At 46.7% G+C, this 16958-nt stretch overlaps 1 protein-coding gene across 3 annotated transcripts in view; it reads left to right on the forward strand.

The window, feature by feature from the left end:
• Window positions 1-16958, forward strand: part of USP24 (ubiquitin specific peptidase 24) — a 273414-nt gene that overhangs the window by 126262 nt on the left and 130194 nt on the right. For 2 of the 3 annotated variants that reach the window (XM_068239422.1, XM_068239420.1), the window contains exons 8-13: window positions 154-222; window positions 4330-4404; window positions 5960-6118; window positions 6212-6326; window positions 8869-8972; window positions 12418-12525. In XM_068239422.1, coding sequence (XP_068095523.1) covers window positions 154-222; window positions 4330-4404; window positions 5960-6118; window positions 6212-6326; window positions 8869-8972; window positions 12418-12525 — 630 coding nt within the window. The remainder of the gene's footprint in view (window positions 1-153; window positions 223-4329; window positions 4405-5959; window positions 6119-6211; window positions 6327-8868; window positions 8973-12417; window positions 12526-16958) is intronic. The other variant, XM_068239421.1, reaches the window with a different exon arrangement.

The following is a 16958-nucleotide window of genomic DNA, read 5'->3' on the forward strand; positions in this document are numbered from 1 at the left end:
GAGCTTTGCATTAAAGGGTTTACACATTATAAAATTAGCAATTTTTAACTATAAATGTAGAGGTGTCTGTTCATAGTAAAACTTTAACTGCACCTCAATAAATGGTTGCGAGTGCCATTGTCACCATCATTCCCATAACATGCTATGTCTTAGCAGGAAGTGTCCGCCCTGGTTCAGCCTCTGGGAGTGTGTGCAGAATACCTTAATTCCTCCACTGTACAGGTAACCTGCGATGCTGAAAATATCTATAAACATGTCATAAATGTGTGGTGTTGTTTTGGGAAGATAGTGGGGTTTTTGTTTGTTTTTTAATGACCAAGCAAAACATTTCTTCAAGTGCAGCATGCTGCCTGCCCTCAGCTGTGTTTTCTCTAGTTGACAGCTAAAATTAGTAGTGATAGCAAGCCAGTGTGACTTGGCTAATTTAAAGTGTTGTTTAACCATTTAAGCCTCCTGGACGTAGAAGCTACATCCAGGAGGCCATGTGCACTCCCGCGGCCGATCGTGCACGCGCGCTCCCAGCCGCGGATTGTTAGCCCAGGAATCAATCAATCGGGATATTGTGCCTGATTGATTCCTCTCCAATGCAGAAAAAGCGACCGTTTCTCTCGGAAGCCTTGCTTTTTCTGCCTCTTGCGTCCCCCTTCGTCCCTCTAAGCGTACGTGTTATGTAAACCAACTCATGGCGGCTGCCATCTTGTGGCCAAAAAGTAAAACTACATCTAAATGTAAAAAAAATAAAAATGCACATATATTTAGATTAAAAGAATACTATTTACCGTATTTTTCGGACTATAAGACGCACTTTTTCTCCCCCAAAAGTGGGGGGGAAAAGGCAGTGCGTCTTATAGTCCAAAGGTGTCCACAATACGTGCCCCCTCTGTCCTCTTGCTGGCCTGTGTCTCTGGTGTCCTCAAGTTTCCCCTCTGGCCAGTGTCCCATGTCCTCCTGCATCTCACTGCCCCCCTCTGTCGCATCTGCCCGTGTCCGGTGTCCCACTGTGTAGGGACCCGGGACCTCCGTGTAGCCATTCAGCGGCTCGCTCACAGGAGCCTCCAGATGGCGTGCATCCCGCTGTACATACCGGCCCCCTCTGTCCCTACAGTCCTCCTAGTAATTGACTTTTCAGGTACCGCATCATCCCGGGAGTAGAGACCGGGACCTCCGTGAAGCCGTTCAATGCCTCCCTCACTGGAGCCTCCAGACGCTGACAGCCAATCTGAGGGAGCTTTGCAAGTGAATCACTGCTGTGATTGGCCCAATGTCGGAGTCACGGTCCCGCCTCCGAGACCAGCTCCTCCAGTCAGAATGCTAGGCGGCCGTGATTGATTAGCAGCACTCCCTCTGATTGGCTGCATGGCGTCTGGATGCCCCAGCGAGTGAGCCACTGAATGGGTGCATGGAGGTCTTTACACCCGGGACGCCGCGGTACTTGCGAAGTATATTACTAGAAGGACTGATAGGACAGAGGGGGCCGGTAAAGTACAGGGGGCTGCACGACGTCTGGATGCCCCAGCGAGTGAGCCGCTAAATGGCTGCATGGTGGTCTTTACACCCAGGACGCCGCGGTACCTGCAAAGTACGTTACTAGGAGGACTGATGGGACAGAGGAGGCTGGTAAAGTACAGCGGGCTGCACGACGTTTGGAGGCTCCAGCAAGCGAGGCACTTAATGGCTGCACGGCCACGGAGGTCCCGGGTCTCTACAGCATTGTTTTGGCAGCGGTAAGTAAGAGGACACAGGCGGCTGAAGGGACACAGATGGCTGTTGATGTACAGGGGGACACTGGCATGGCGGCAGAGTGAGTTGGATTGATATCGGGGACAAACCTACACAAGGTCTCAGTGGGCAGATGGGACAAGGGGGCCAATGAGGGACACTGGGCACAGTGGCAGATAGAGATCACTGATCACAGGCACACACACACAGGCAAATGGGACAGAGGGGGTTGGTGAGGCACAGGGGGACACCGGACACAGGGGAGCAGATGATAGACTGATCTTAGGGGGACACATGAGGTCACAGGGGGACAGAGTGGACACATTAGGGAGCAGGGGACCAGTGAGACACAAGACACTGGCCAGAGGGGAGACAGGAGGGCGCAGGGGAGAAGATTGGACACAGCAGGGCAGATAGGACACTGGAGACACAAAAGGGTAGATGGGACAGAGGGGCCGGTGAGACACAATAATTGGGGAGAACATGTACAAGACGCTCCTGGACCATGGACGCACCAGGTTTAGTATTTTTTTTTTTCTCAGGTTCTTGCCCTCTAAACCTAGGTGCGTCTTATAGTCCGGAGCGTCTTATAGTCCGAAAAATACGGTACATCCCACCCTCCCAAAAATACCCACATAAAATGTTTACCAGTAATTAAAAAAAATTACAATAAAAAAAGTAAATATTTACCTAAGGGTCTAAACTTTTTATATATCAATGTAAAGATGAAATATTTCTAATTTTTTTTATAGCTATTATAAGCTATTTACAAGCTATTATAAGCTTGTAAATCGTGATGGATGCAAAACGGAAAAAATGCACTTTTTATTTCCAAATAAAATATTGTCACCATACATTGTGATAGGGACATAATTTAAATGGTGTAATAACCGGGACAAGTGGGCAAATACAATACGTGGGTTTTAATTATAAAGGCCTGTACGATTTTAAAACAATAATGGCTGAAAACTGAGAAATAATGCATTTTTTTCTGTTTTTTTTCTTATTTCCTGTTAAAATGCATTTACAGTAAAGTGGCTCTTAGCAAAATGTACCCCACAAAGAAAGCCTAATTGGTGATGGAAAAAACAAGATATAGATCAGTTTATTGTGATAAGTAGTGATAAAGTTATAGGCTAATGAATGGGAGGTGAACATTGCTCGGATGCATAAAGTGAAAACGACTGAGGGCTGAAGTGGTTAAAGTATTAGTCTGCTCACAGAAAGAGATAGACACCCTGAGTTCTAGAGCACGCCCTTTTAGGCACATTATTGACCTGAGGAAGGGAGAGTTTGACTCGCGAAACACGTTGTCTGATTTGTGCAATAAATAACATTTGTTTCAACATAGTCTAGACACCTTATTGAGGCAAGACACCTCTTTATAGTCTTTACTAGTAAAAAGGCCCGGCCGTTAAAAATGGGCGCTAGGTCACAGCCGCTGCCCCCCTCCCTCCCCCCCCCCCCGCAATACGCGCACATACACGTCCAGCTTGCTTGTTCCCCACCACTGTCTGAAGTATATGCACACAGGAAACTGCTTGCTTGGCAGTTGGTAAAAGCTGTTATTTCCCACAATGCAATGAGAACCTCTGTGAACCACACACAGCAAACTATCAGATCTGGCCCTGTGTCCTAACTGCCCTGGTTGCACACATGCTCAGTACAAAAAAGCCAGGGACACACAACCATTCAATTGATGACACAAGGACACTTGCATTGTATAGTATAGGATTGTGATATAATTTATTACATCATTTATTATAATGTTGGGCGCCTCTCATCCAGTCTTTCCATATGCTCCCAGAAATAGCTCACAGGTTTTTTTTTTTTATTAACTACTAAACGACCTGGGGCGGCCGCCCCAGGACCACTCAGCGTCAATTGGCTTGAAGTTTTGCAGGAGATTGCGTGCACACCTCCGCTTGTTTGACGCTGCTGTCCCCCGGGACCCACAGGAGCGATCGGCTGTCATAGGCTGATGTCAGCCGATCGTGGTGATTGGCTGGTGAGGAGAGGGAGGGGTGGGAATAAAAAAAAGTAGTAAAATGTATTATAAAAAAATAACAAATACAATAAAAAATAAACAAACATGCCGGCAGGGATCAGAGCCCACCAACAGAAAGCTCTGTTGGTGGGCAGAAAAGGGGGGGGGGGAGAACTTGTGTGTTGAGTTGTACGGTCCTGCAGCGAGCCCTTAAAGCTGCAGTGGCCTAATTTTGTAAAAAATGGTCAGTTTTGGGGGGTAAAGCCTGTGGTCCTTAAGTGGTTAAGCAAGGCTGAAACCCAGTAGATGATTATGGTTGTTTTCCTTATAGCTGCATTTCAACTGTTGGGGTGCGATTGTTAGATGATCGCATTGCAACGTTCCTGACAAGTCACACCACACATTCCCGCTGCGGTGTGCTCAAATCGATGAGGCATACTCTCTGGGCGAGTTGCTAGCATGGAGGCTAGTGATGTATCTGCACTGCATTGGCTCAGTCACCCGAGGGATCAAGTAACTGCCCGGTGACAAAAACCCTTGCATAGTACTTCATACTTTTTTTTTTTTTAACCCTAACTACCTTGCATTAATTTTTGTTTGATTTGTTTGTTTCCTCCAATCAGGCAATGCTGGATCGTGTTATACATAAAATGATAAAATATGTACAGAATGTGGAAGAGAAGGATCTGAAGGACAAGGTAAGGTTTCATGCACTAATATAAGAGAAGAGAAGGAACGCCTGCTCCCTAAACCACCTACAGCTTATGGTGTGACCACCCTTTGGGTTTTGCTTCAGCCATTTTCACCATGAACAGTATTAATCGGCCAAGTGTACATAGTTCCTGGCATGAAGCACAGATAAGGCTCTATATACAGGCATCACCAATGATGGGGGAATTTGACTACAGCCTCACAAACCGAAATGGTACAGTTAAACACAATATATCTCACTTTGTCCGTATTACCTAACCTTAATGTACATATGCAGTGATTAAAGGAATACTATCGATTCACATATTTTTTTCAATTGACACAGGAATTGTTTGGGAAGTGCTGCCAAGTACTGGTGTATACATTTTAGTAGCAACTTCTTTGTTTACTGTTAGCAAAATACATTCAAAGTTTACTGACACCAAAAACTGACGGCTGACTGAGCCATGAGGAGAGGGGAAATTCCCCTCACACTTGATCAGTTAACTCAATGTGTAGCTCTGTGTGTGACAGAGAGAGACAGGACACAGGAGCTGCAGCTGTTGGGAGCTCTGTTTCTGACTGAAGTGTCTGAAGAGAGCAGAGGAAATGTAACTGTTTTTGCTTTCAGAGTTTGATGTTTGATATTTGCTTTCTGTAGTCTGATATGCAACTCTGGCTGTGCATTGAAGCAGACACCCCTTCTGCAATTGATTTGTCCCAATAGAGCTAAATCCTACCCTCAATAAATTACAGCTTTTGTCTCTATTTACCATGAAAAGTAGGAAAATGTTTACACAGCTACTTAGACATTATTTGCACACTGTCATTTTAGAACACTTGGGTATCGATAGTATTCCTTTAAATAAATCACTCAATCCACAGTCGTAACCATATAGTGAAAAACCGTGACCTATGGATAGGTAAGGAAGACTTAAAGTGCCCTAGACCGATGAGGGGAGGCAATTAAAGTGACGGGTAACTCAAACAGAGAGTGGTCTTTGCTGACATCCATGTGTGTTGCCAAAATCTGCAGGGCCATGGCCGTGTGCGGGCCGAGACTCATTTGTCTTCCAGTCATATGATGTTTGCAGCAGCAGCTGGTTTAGGAACTTAAGGTGCACATTGCAGCAGCACTCTGCTTTACAAAGGGACATGCATGGGCTGATGTTTTCTGCATTTTACTGTAATAGGTCTTGTCTCCTTGACCTGGAACAAGTATGTAGATGACCATTGTGGACAGCACTTGATAACCCAATACAGTTCCCAGGCAAAGATGCTTGCTATATTTATTTATTGTATTTATAAAGCTCCAACATATTATACAGCGCTGTGGAGTCTGTTCTTCCCATGTATGTTTGCGTTCCCTCCGAAGTCTGAAATCCATATTGGCTTTCCCTCCAGTTGGCTTTAGACAGTGGTAGGGAGGCTAGTCAGGAAACACTCGGGACTTTATACTGCTCCTTTGAGTTAGTGATCTGAATAACGCAGTGTTGCAAAAATAATTGACAATCTTTCATTTGCGATCCGTCACAAGCCTGACCTGAGCTCTTTTCTCTTTAGAGATTGGTCAGCATCCCTGAGCTCCTGTCTGCCATTAAGCTGCTGTGCATGCGCTTCCAGCCGGAGCTGGTGAATGTGGTGGACGACCTCAGGCTGGACATCTTACTCCGAATGCTCAAATCCCCTCACTTTAGCGCAAAAATGAATTCTCTCAAAGAAGTAAGTGCACAGCCTCCTATTCCCTGCACTGCACTGCCTGCTGTGTTCCTGATAATCCCGGATGAAATGCCTTTTCTTGTCCTTTTTCGTTAGGTAACCAAATTAATAGAAGACAGCACTTTATCAAAATCTGTGAAGAACGCCATAGATACTGACCGCCTCCTAGACTGGCTGGTGGAGAACTCTGTCCTTTCAATAGCACTGGAAGGTCTGTGTGCCAATCGCATGTTATCCTAGATAAGAATGTCAAGTCATCTGGCTGCTTCTCACGCAGGGGGGACCCGAGGACACACAGGGGGGACACGAGGAGGGGGTAGAGGCAAAGGGGGGGGGGGGAGGAGACTGCCACAGCAGGACGCACAGGTATCCCCGATGGTGGGTCGCGGTTCGTATCGGAGGGCGTTCGTAAGTCGGGGATTCCCTGCCTTTGCCATATAAGACGCAGGGACTTTTTCTCCCCATTTTTGGGGGGAGAAAAAGTGCATCTTATACAGCGAAAAAAAAAGGTAGCTTCCAGGTGTTTCGAGTGTAATTCACTTATTGTTTTGATAGCGTCTTGTAAAAATGTGCAAACTCAAATGCTTAATGAGCGGGAAGCCTCTGGTCCCTTTGTCGCCGAGCGCAGACCCTCCAAAGATTACCGATAAGGGGTTGTAGATAATCTGATCAAGGCACCGCTCCTCTTCAAGCACGCGTATGGCTTTACTGCCCCAGCGTGAGTACAGCCGCACTTGCACAGTATGCTGGAGCTGCTTAGGCGGCTATTGTGCAGGCGCACTCATTCCATCATAGGAGCATAAGAGCAGCAGAAGGTGCCGAGGGAAATCTCTTTAGGAAAAGAGAATCAAAAAAATGACCAGCACACCATGTAATATGCTGAGAAATAATATATTGTAACAAAGACGCTTAGTCAGCAGTCACATGTCGTTAAGATAGGTATTGAGCAATGTATACTGTAGGATATTTACAAAAGCATGTAGCATATGGTACAACAGAATTGTATAACAAATACAGTGGTCACAAACAGAAATATAGACCAACTCCAGATCACTGTAATCTGTAATGCAGGAATAAGAGCCTCTAGAGTAGCTGAGCAGCAAGTCCCAAAACTGACCCACAGGGGAACTGTTCAAGCAAAGTGAACCATATGAGGCATAAAAGTCCAACGTATGTATCAAAAAGCGTGATCAGTCAGAAAGGATCCAGTACCTTTATCAAAGGGTCAAGGAGTTTTATTTCAGTAATTCAACTTTAAAGGTGAAACTAATATGTGAAATAGGAATCATTAGCAGGTGTTTTGGATTAGATGATGAGTTTCTGACAATGTGAGACTAGAATATTGAACATTTTCACAATAGTCTAATGGTCTTGAGACTTTGAATTTGGGGTTCTTATAAACTGTAAGCCATAATCATCAAAATAACAAATAAAGGCTTGAAATATCTCGCTTTGCATGTACTCAGTCTATTTCATATATTAGTTTCACCTTTTATCATAAAAGCTTTTTAGTTTTGATTTAAATGTATACAGGGTTGGAGCGATCTTGATTATGTTTGGCAAGGCATTTTACAGGTTAGGGGAAGCATGACAGAGAGCTCTGGTTCCAAAGATTTTTAGTTGAACTCTGGGGCTGGTCAAGTTATTGGGGCCTTTTGATCTGAGGTTGTGGGAGGTGTCACGCAGTTGCAACAAATCCTTCAGGTATCCTAGGGATTTGAATGTTAACTCGCCAATTTTGAAAAGGATTCTCCATTTTATGGGTAGCCAGTGTAGTGAGCAATGGATTGGTGTTATGTGGTAATGGCGGGGTTGGCTGTAAGGGTCAATTTCCTCCACAGGCTTGCATTTTCCATGTGAGAATTCACATGTGAATTGTCACACACAAAGCACAGTGCAGTTTTGATAGTACTTTTTGTATGTGGCTAGCATATGTGGCAACTTCCGCCCCCTTTGCTTCCTTTGTAAAATGCATTCAGATTTTCCCATGCGGAGCCATTGATGCGCGATTCAGACACTGACTAGTGTGGCATGCGAAAAATGCAGCAGTCGGTCAGTTTTTTTTTCCTGCAGCAGAACGCAAACTAAAATTCATATTTAACGGTAGCCAGCCCATAGACTTTCTATAACATGCGAGTTTTCGGTACGTGAAAACATGAATTCACATGTAGTGGAAATGATTCCCAAGGTATAACTTACTTCTAGACAAAGCTACACAGAAGAGCAATATATTGTATTGTTATTGGAGCTGGATGTCCAGCAAGCATTGGAGAAAAGCATCTTGCCATTCGTAGAGTGCAGGAAGGGGGCTGCTTAGGCAGTAATGGCTTTTTCCAATTCCCTTGATACATTTGGCCTATTGATATCTAGAAATCCAACAGATTGCAATTCTAAATGACTGCTCTTTTATATAATCTGGCCTTAGGGAAAGGAACCTTGCTGAGCCATCTTGCAGAAATCTCAATATCTGTCTTTTCAGAATCAGTGAAGATTTGTTTAGACCCCTTTTTTCTTACTGCAAAATTAAAATATGAGGAAAGATGCTTACCAGTAAGCTTAGCAAGGCCATTATCGGGATCACTGTGGCTTTATGCCAAACATCTTCTGTGTATGTGGTGATAGCAATATGTTCTCATTATTTATACATGCGGTGCTTCCGGCTCTGTAATGCTGGACACGGATTGCCTGTTAGGCTAGCTGAAGGTTATCTGTGAGTCAGAAATTACAAGTAAATTGTTCATTTCTTGTTTCAGGAAACATTGACCAGGCACAGTACTGTGACCGGATAAAGGGCATCATTGAGCTGCTTGGCAGTAAATTGTCGTTAGACGAACTCTCCAAAATCTGGAAGATTCAGGTGTGTTGTGTCTTCTTGCTTTAAATCTGAGGGGCATAGGCATTACAGGCCACCGCCTGGAGTGCAATTATTCCTGGGGGGAGGGGGGCACAATGCCCCTGGTTAAGCCATGCCCCCTGGACTTAGCCCCCTCCTTAACTAAACCACATGAAGCCACACCCCCACATGTTTGTACCTCCTTCTGTGCCCTTGTGCCTACTTCTATCTCCTTGTGCCACCTTTGGCACCACCTCTGCCACCTTGTGCATCCATAGATGGATTAAAGTGAAATGGTTCCCTAAGCAAGCATCGACATTGGGCCCACACTTGATAGCCACCTAGCTTTTTTTGGAAGATTTGTTGGGGATCAGCATAAACCGGGACACTGGACTTGCCCTAGGCACCTGCCTAAGTTGCCTTGTGGATGGTCCAGCTCTGTGTGCATCCCACTGTGCCTCCTTTTGTTCCCCTTTGTGCTTCCCTCTGTCACCTTGTCCCACTATCTGTTCCCATCCCCCTCCTGCGCTCCCCCAGTCTAGTGTGTCAAGGCAGAGTATAGTGCAGCATAAGCTATGTTCTAGCCTTCCCTCTGGAGTCCAGTGCTGTGCCTGTGCGACCATCCTTTCTGTGTTCTGCTCCCTCTAGTGCTGGCTCTGCTCATGTGGTGTATAATCATGCTACATTTGGTGAGATGCTGGGCACTAGGGCGAGTGGTGAGCAGACAGACAGAAGCTCAGCACTGGACTTAAGCAGAGAGGTGAGAGCACAGCTTCCGCTGCACTACACTCTGCATTTACACGCTAAGCTGGGGGTGTGCAACGAAAAGTGTCAGGATCGGCGGGTTGTTTGTATCTCAGGAACTCCATGTATTAAGCATCCACCCTTTAAAGGGAAGGTTCAGGGACTATGAAAAAAAATAAAAATCCTTATCCACTTACCTGGGGCTTCCTCCAGCCCATGGCAGGCAGGAGGGGCCCTCGGCGCCGCTCCGCAGGCTCCCGGTGGCCGACCCGACCTGGCCAGGCCAGCGGCCAGGTTGGGCCTCTTCTGCGCTCCATTGTGCGGTCCACGCTGGCGCGCTGACGTCATCGGACGTCCTCCGGGCTGTACTGCGCAGGCTCAGTAGTTCTGAGCTTGCGCCGTACAGCCCGGACGAGGCGCGCCGGCGTGGAACGCACAATGGAGCGCAGAAGAGGCCCAACCTGGGTCGGGTCGGCCACCGGAGACCACCCGGAGCCTGCGGAGCGGCGCCGAGTGCACCTCCTGCCTGCCACGGGCTGGAGGAAGCCCCAGGTAAGTGGACAAGGATTTTTTTTTTTTTTTCATAGTCCCTGAACCTTCCCTTTAAGGTACATGTTTTTTATTCTCTAGTTTGTGGTGTTTGTATTTTTTAGGGGAAGAGGGTGGGGGCGTGGCCCAAGACTCCTTGCCTGGAGCGACAAAACTAGAAACGCCCCTGAGCTCAGTTAACCTTTACCAGTTTATTAACCTCCTTAGCGGTATGCCCGACACTGTCAGGCATACCGCTCTGTGGCCCCAGGAGTCCCCCTTACATAACTAAATGTCCCAAATGTGTGTAAATCCTCTAGCTAGCACTAGGCTATCTAGTAAGAGTGTCGGGCACCCCTGGATCCCCTCTGATCCCCCCGTTTATACATTACCCCCTCTCCTGGATCCAGCGATCGCGCAGCCTCCCAGGACACAGCTCCGGTCTCTCTATGGGGAGGATCGGGTTTGCGCATGACGTCGGCGACGTCATGTGCGATCCTCCCCATAGAGAGGACTGGAGCTGTCTGGGGAGGCTGCGCCGATCGCTGGATCCAGGCTGGGTAACGTAAAAGGGGGAGCGGCAGCGATCAAAGGGTTCCGGAGACTTCTTCTAGCTACCCTAGTGGTAGCTAGAGGATTTACACACATTTGTGAAATTTATTAAAAAATCGGGCAAAAAGTAACAAAACCTCGTGGGCGACGTGTTCAGCACCCTCTGCCTTTCAGATTCAACAATGGCCAGCAGGGTTGTGTGTCAAAATTGAGATTCTGCTAGTAGTGCTTTAGTTGCCCCTATGGGGTACTCCCCTCAGAGGGAGAAGGCTCTGGATCCTAAAGAGGCTTTCCCTGTCCTCCGTTCCAGCGATGGGACCCCCGGAATGCCGCTTGTCGGCACCTTGTGCAGTTGCTCCGCTCTGTTCTGCTTTCTTGGAAAAAGCTGGGTTGGATCAGGTCTGGGCCAGGATGCAGGCGCGAGCCACCTGCACAGTAGCACAAACCCAATTGGGCTCGGCTGTTATCGCCGGAGTGGGGTGAAGTAACTGCACAAATGCAAGGAGGCCACACTTTGGGGCTCCCAGCACAGGGTTGAGAGAACAGAGGACTCTAGAATCCAGAGGCTTCCCTTTCCCGAGGTGAGTACCCCAAGGGAACATTTTAGTTTTTACAGGTCAACTTTAAAGAAAACCTGAATTGAGAAAAACCTCCCCTGGGGGGGTACTCACCTGGAGTGGGGGAAGCCTCTGGATCCTATTGAGGCTTCCCCCGTCCTCCTCGGTCCCACCGCGGCAGAGATAAAGTTCCCGAACAGTGGGGATGTAAATATTTACCTTCCCGGCTCCAGTGCAGGCGCAGTATCTGCTCTCCGACTCGGAAATAGGCAGAAATAGCCGATCGCTGTCTGGCCACTCTACTGCGCAGGCGCAAGTCGCCTGCTCAGTGGAGCGGACCCGACGGAGATCGGCTATTTTTGCCTATTTCCTTTCGGAAAGCCTCAACAGGGCCCCCGCTGGAGCCAGGAAAGGTAAATAAATCAGCGCTTGTCGAGGGAAGATTCTGGGACACTTCGGGGGAATCATCGCTGGACTGCCTGCAGCTACAGGGGAGGGGGAAGCCTCATTTGGACCCTGAGGCTTCCCCCTCCCAAGGTGAGTACCCCCAAGGGGAACTTTTTTTTTGATACAGGTTCTCTTTAATCTCAAACATGGGATTTGTATAGACCTACAGCTGCAGTAACACGAGATTCACTTTTTAGGGTAGGTTCATACTTGAGGCCGAAACGTCTGTGTCATTTCTTGGAATGGACCAATGGACATGTTGACTGAGCATATCTGAGGCATAGAATCTTTTCACACTTGTGCTGACATGTCCAATGTGTCCAGTGCAGACAGAATGTGAAGTTCTGACCCGCAGGGTTTTTTGGGAGGACACTGGACGGTATTTGGACATGTCATAGATGGCAGGCAATCTATGACACAGCCATTGCAATGTACACACCAGAGTATGTAAACAAAGGTGGTCTTGCCCGTTCAAGTGTGAACTCATTCTGACTCTAAACTGCAGAAATATCTGTGATTGGGCAAAATAAGTCAGCTGCTTATGAATAGATATGTCTAAAATTGGGTTCTTTACAGTGAATCTCTGCGACGTTTATGCTTGTACCATTTTCTTGAAATTGATGTTTGTCATCTCTTCCCAGTCAGGGCAGTCCTCCACTGTGATAGAAAATATTCATACGATTATCGCAGCTGCAGCCGTGAAGTTCAACGCTGAACAGCTAAACCACCTCTTTGTGCTAATTCAGAAGGTAACATTATTTGTATCAAAGGGTGAGGGAGCTCCGGACTTCATTTGCGGTATACTAGCAGTAATGTTGTGTTTTATGCATCACATCCAATTGACCAGCACGATCCTAAAATCCATCAATCTTCATAAAGTGCCTCATTGTTTGTGCATGCAGCAACTGAACTAATGAAATTATTTATTAGTACGGTTGTTGCAGAAGCAATGAGGTTTCATGTGAAGATTGATGGAGTTTGTAATTATTAGCTAAAGGCTGGTGCACACCAAGAGCGCTTCTGAGCGCTTTTAAAACCGCCAGCGCGTTGAAAAGGGCTTGGCTAATGTATTTGAATGGGATGGATCACACCAGAGCGATGTGATATTCTCCCAAGCGCAAACGCGGGTCCTGAAGTATTTCTGCTGATTTCAGAGGTGATTCAGCCTCAATGTTAAAGTGGAATGAAACCCAGCAATTCTTCTTTGCTCTAAAACATGATTTACAGCATATTCTATACTACCAGCATTTTTTTTTTACTAGAATAGCATTCAAAGGGTTAAACACAGGACAGAAAAGCCCAATGCTGGGAAAGCTGGATGCATCTGAACTGGAGATAATGTGACCTTGTGTTTAATTGTATCAAGTGAGGAATGTAAACAAACACTTCTCTGCCACTGCAGACTCTCCTGAACACAGACACAGTCAGAAAGCATTTATGCTTGTATTTCAAGGTTAAAAAAAAAGTTATGAATAAAATGCAAAGTCAGCTCTCAGAGCAAAAAAGTGTACTTGGAAAACTTGTAATTTCTAAATTAATAATACTTGTGCACAAAAGCAAATATGATAACCGTATGGCATATAAAAAGTAGGAAAACATGTTTTTATTGAATATTATGTCAGGGTTTTATACCGCTTTAAGTATAGGAAAGTTAAAAATCACTCTGAAAAGTGCTAGATTACAGCGATTTTCCAAGCATTTTTGTTACAGAAGCTGTTCAATTACAGCTCTACTGTAACCAAAAATAAAAAAAGCTGCTCCAAAAATCATTAGGCATGATTAAAAAATCGCCCGCCACATGCCTAGAATCGCCTAGACAAAAACACTTCAATAAGCACTAAGCGTTTGCAATTACACTAGCGCTTTTTGGTGTGCACTGGCCCTAAAAGTGGTGTAATCGAACTACTTGGTCAATAGCACGTATGCTTGATGTCCAATAGTGCGGCTCATGTTGTGTCTGTGATAAATAAACCGCCATGAAGTAGCATGATGGACTACAAGATGTCTGTGTACCGATATTGGTCTCTCTCTCGGGTTTAATTTTTTTCTTTTTATGCTGGTCATACACTATATTCATAGAGGTTCAGAAGAAATATTGCCATCTCCTTTCTATTGATTGTTTCACAGGCCATTACATTACACTACACCACTCACTTGCTCAAACAGATTATATCAGAGATATAATATTAGCCACACCACTGACACCTTATATATCAATGCTGTCAAACTTCATGGGCAGGGTGTGTGTAGCACCAGATTTTTGGGCTGGAGGGGGCAGAGCATCAATGTCCTGGCTTCGGGAGGCAGAGCCAATCACAAACAAAAGGTGGGCCTGCCAGAAGTGGAGGCCTAACACAAAAAATAGTGAGGGCAGGTAAGTGCGGCCCGGGGGCCACAACTGTCCTGCGGGCCGCCAGTTGGACAGCCCTGCCTTATATAAACACAGCGGCGCTAGGCTGAGACATAGACACGTGTTGCTGTATGCTCCATCCCCTATTGCCTGTTGAAGCGGTGCCACACCTGCGAAACGCGTTGCGATGATCCTTTGGAGTGTATGAATATGAATACATTTGCTTGTTGATATATCAACCTGTTTTTTGTGTCTGCTTGGAGGGGGTAAGTCCACCACTGCCTTCCCCGTTAAAAAAAAATGTTTTAGCTACTTTGATCCTTTTGGCGCCTCTGTTCATTTGCACATTGTTCGAGTCCACCTATGGTGGAAGGGTGTTAACCTACAGAGAGCGACTTCTTGATCCTGAGTGGGAACAGGTCTAATCTCACCACCTGCATTTACAGTGGTTACCTTAGTGGTAACCCATGTTTGTGAGTATAACTTTACATACTTGCCTCTCATCACCCACATCAATCCAGTACATACATATATTGGGCTTGCAGTGTTCTCTCTCGTTTCCTCGTTTATATAAAGCTTTGTATTACTCTATTCTGTGCAAGGCTATGGTAGTATAGATTGCCCTCTGATAAAAATGGCTATCCTGGTCAATGGTTGATTAATGAAGCAATCAGAAATTGATTTTTTATTTTTTATTTTTTTTTTTTTTTTTATTTGACGTTTTGGAATCGGATGCATTAAAAATATTGAAAAATGTATGGCCAGCTTTTTTTTTTTCCTTACAATGTCAGGAATAGAGAAATCCTTTCAGTAGAATTTTAATTCATTATTAATTCCTTGTGATTGTTGTATCTGTTTTGTACAGTTAAGCTCCTGACCCGTTAAAGTGTACCTGTAGGGGAAAAAAGTGTACAGGGTAGTTACCTCAGGTGGGGAGGCTTCCCCTGTCCTCCTCCACCACCCCCGTTCTAGTACTGAGACCCCTGAAAAATCACTTGGCGACCGCATGCGCAGCAGAATGGATCCATGGCTTTTGCGGAAAAATCCAAGCCGCGTGCGCAAACATTGCAGTAGCATGGACTCTATCGGGCTTGGCTTTAATTTTTTTTTTTTTTTTGCTGGAGCCTGAGTGTGCTACTGTGCAGGTGCAGCACGGCCTCGCCTCAGGGGTCTCATTGCTGCATCAGCCTGGCTAAAGACAATGGGGGAAGCTTCTTTATGATCCAGAGGTTATTCCTCCCGAGGGTGTATGTATGCAAAATGGCCTGTAGAAAACCTCACAGGTTTGCCTTAAAGGTGTCAACAGATCTTGACAAGAGAAATCTGCAGTCTCAGGTTATTGCAGAATGTGACACTTTTGGGAAGATTTTCCTTTTGTCATGGCAGATCTCTGGGTGTCACCAGTACAGGAAGTCGGGAAAATTCTCACTAACAATGACACATCAGAAGTACCGCATATACTCGCAAGCAAGCCGAATTTTGTACCCACAAAAAGTGGGTCAAAAGTTGGGGGGTCGGCTTGCTTGCGAGTGATGTGCCTGAGGTTCGTCCCCCCCGCCCTCTCCCACCCGCTCCCCCCGCGGCCGCTGCTCTTACCTTAGCTCCGCGGCTTCCTATTCCCCTGTCCTGCTCTTAATTAAACAGCAGCTCGCCCCATGGTGGCTGTTGCGTGATGACGGAGGAAGTGCAGAGAGAGGTTCCCATAGTAACCAGGAAGCCGCTCTCTGTGACTTCCTCCGTCATCACGCAGCAGCCACCGTGGGGCGAGGACAGGGGAATAGGAAGCCGCGGAGCTAAGGTAATAGCGGCCGCGGGGGGAGCGACGCTAAACTCTGTATCCTGGGCACGATACTAGCTATCCTGGGCACGATACTAGCTATCCTGGGCACGATACTAGCTATCCTGGGCACTATACTAGCTATCCTGGGCACTATACTAGCTATCCTGGGCTGGGCACTATACTAGCTATCCTGGGCTGGGCACTATACTAGCTATCCTGGGCTGGGCACTATACTAGCTATCCTGGGCTGGGCACGATACTAGCTATCCTGGGCTGGGCACGATACTAGCTATCCTGGGCTGGGCACGATACTAGCTATCCTGGGCTGGGCACGATACTAGCTATCCTGGGCTGGGCACGATACTAGCTATCCTGGGCTGGGCACGATACTAGCTATCCTGGGCTGGGCACGATACTAGCTATCCTGGGCTGGGCACGATACTAGCTATCCTGGGCTGGGCACGATACTAGCTATCCTGGGCTGGGCACGATACTAGCTATCCTGGGCTGGGCACGATACTAGCTATCCTGGGCACGATACTAGCTATCCTGGGCACGATACTAGCTATCCTGGGCACGATACTAGCTATCCTGGGCACGATACTAGCTATCCTGGGCACGATACTAGCTATCCTGGGCACGATACTAGCTATCCTGGGCACGATACTAGCTATCCTGGGCACGATACTAGCTATCCTGGGCACGATACTAGCTATCCTGGGCACGATACTAGCTATCCTGGGCACGATACTAGCTATCCTGGGCACGATACTAGCTATCCTGGGCACGATACTAGCTATCCTGGGCACGATACTAGCTATCCTGGGCACGATACTAGCTATCCTGGGCACGATACTAGCTATCCTGGGCACGATACTAGCTATCCTGGGCACGATACTAGCTATCCTGGGCACGATACTAGCTATCCTGGGCACGATACTAGCTATCCTGGGCACGATACTAGCTATCCTGGGCACGATACTAGCTATCCTGGGCACGATACTAGCTATACTGAGGCACTACCTTCCCATACTGGGCACTATACTAGCTAT

This window comes from Hyperolius riggenbachi, chromosome 6 (genome assembly GCF_040937935.1).
Source record: "Hyperolius riggenbachi isolate aHypRig1 chromosome 6, aHypRig1.pri, whole genome shotgun sequence".
Lineage (NCBI taxonomy): Eukaryota > Metazoa > Chordata > Amphibia > Anura > Hyperoliidae > Hyperolius > Hyperolius riggenbachi.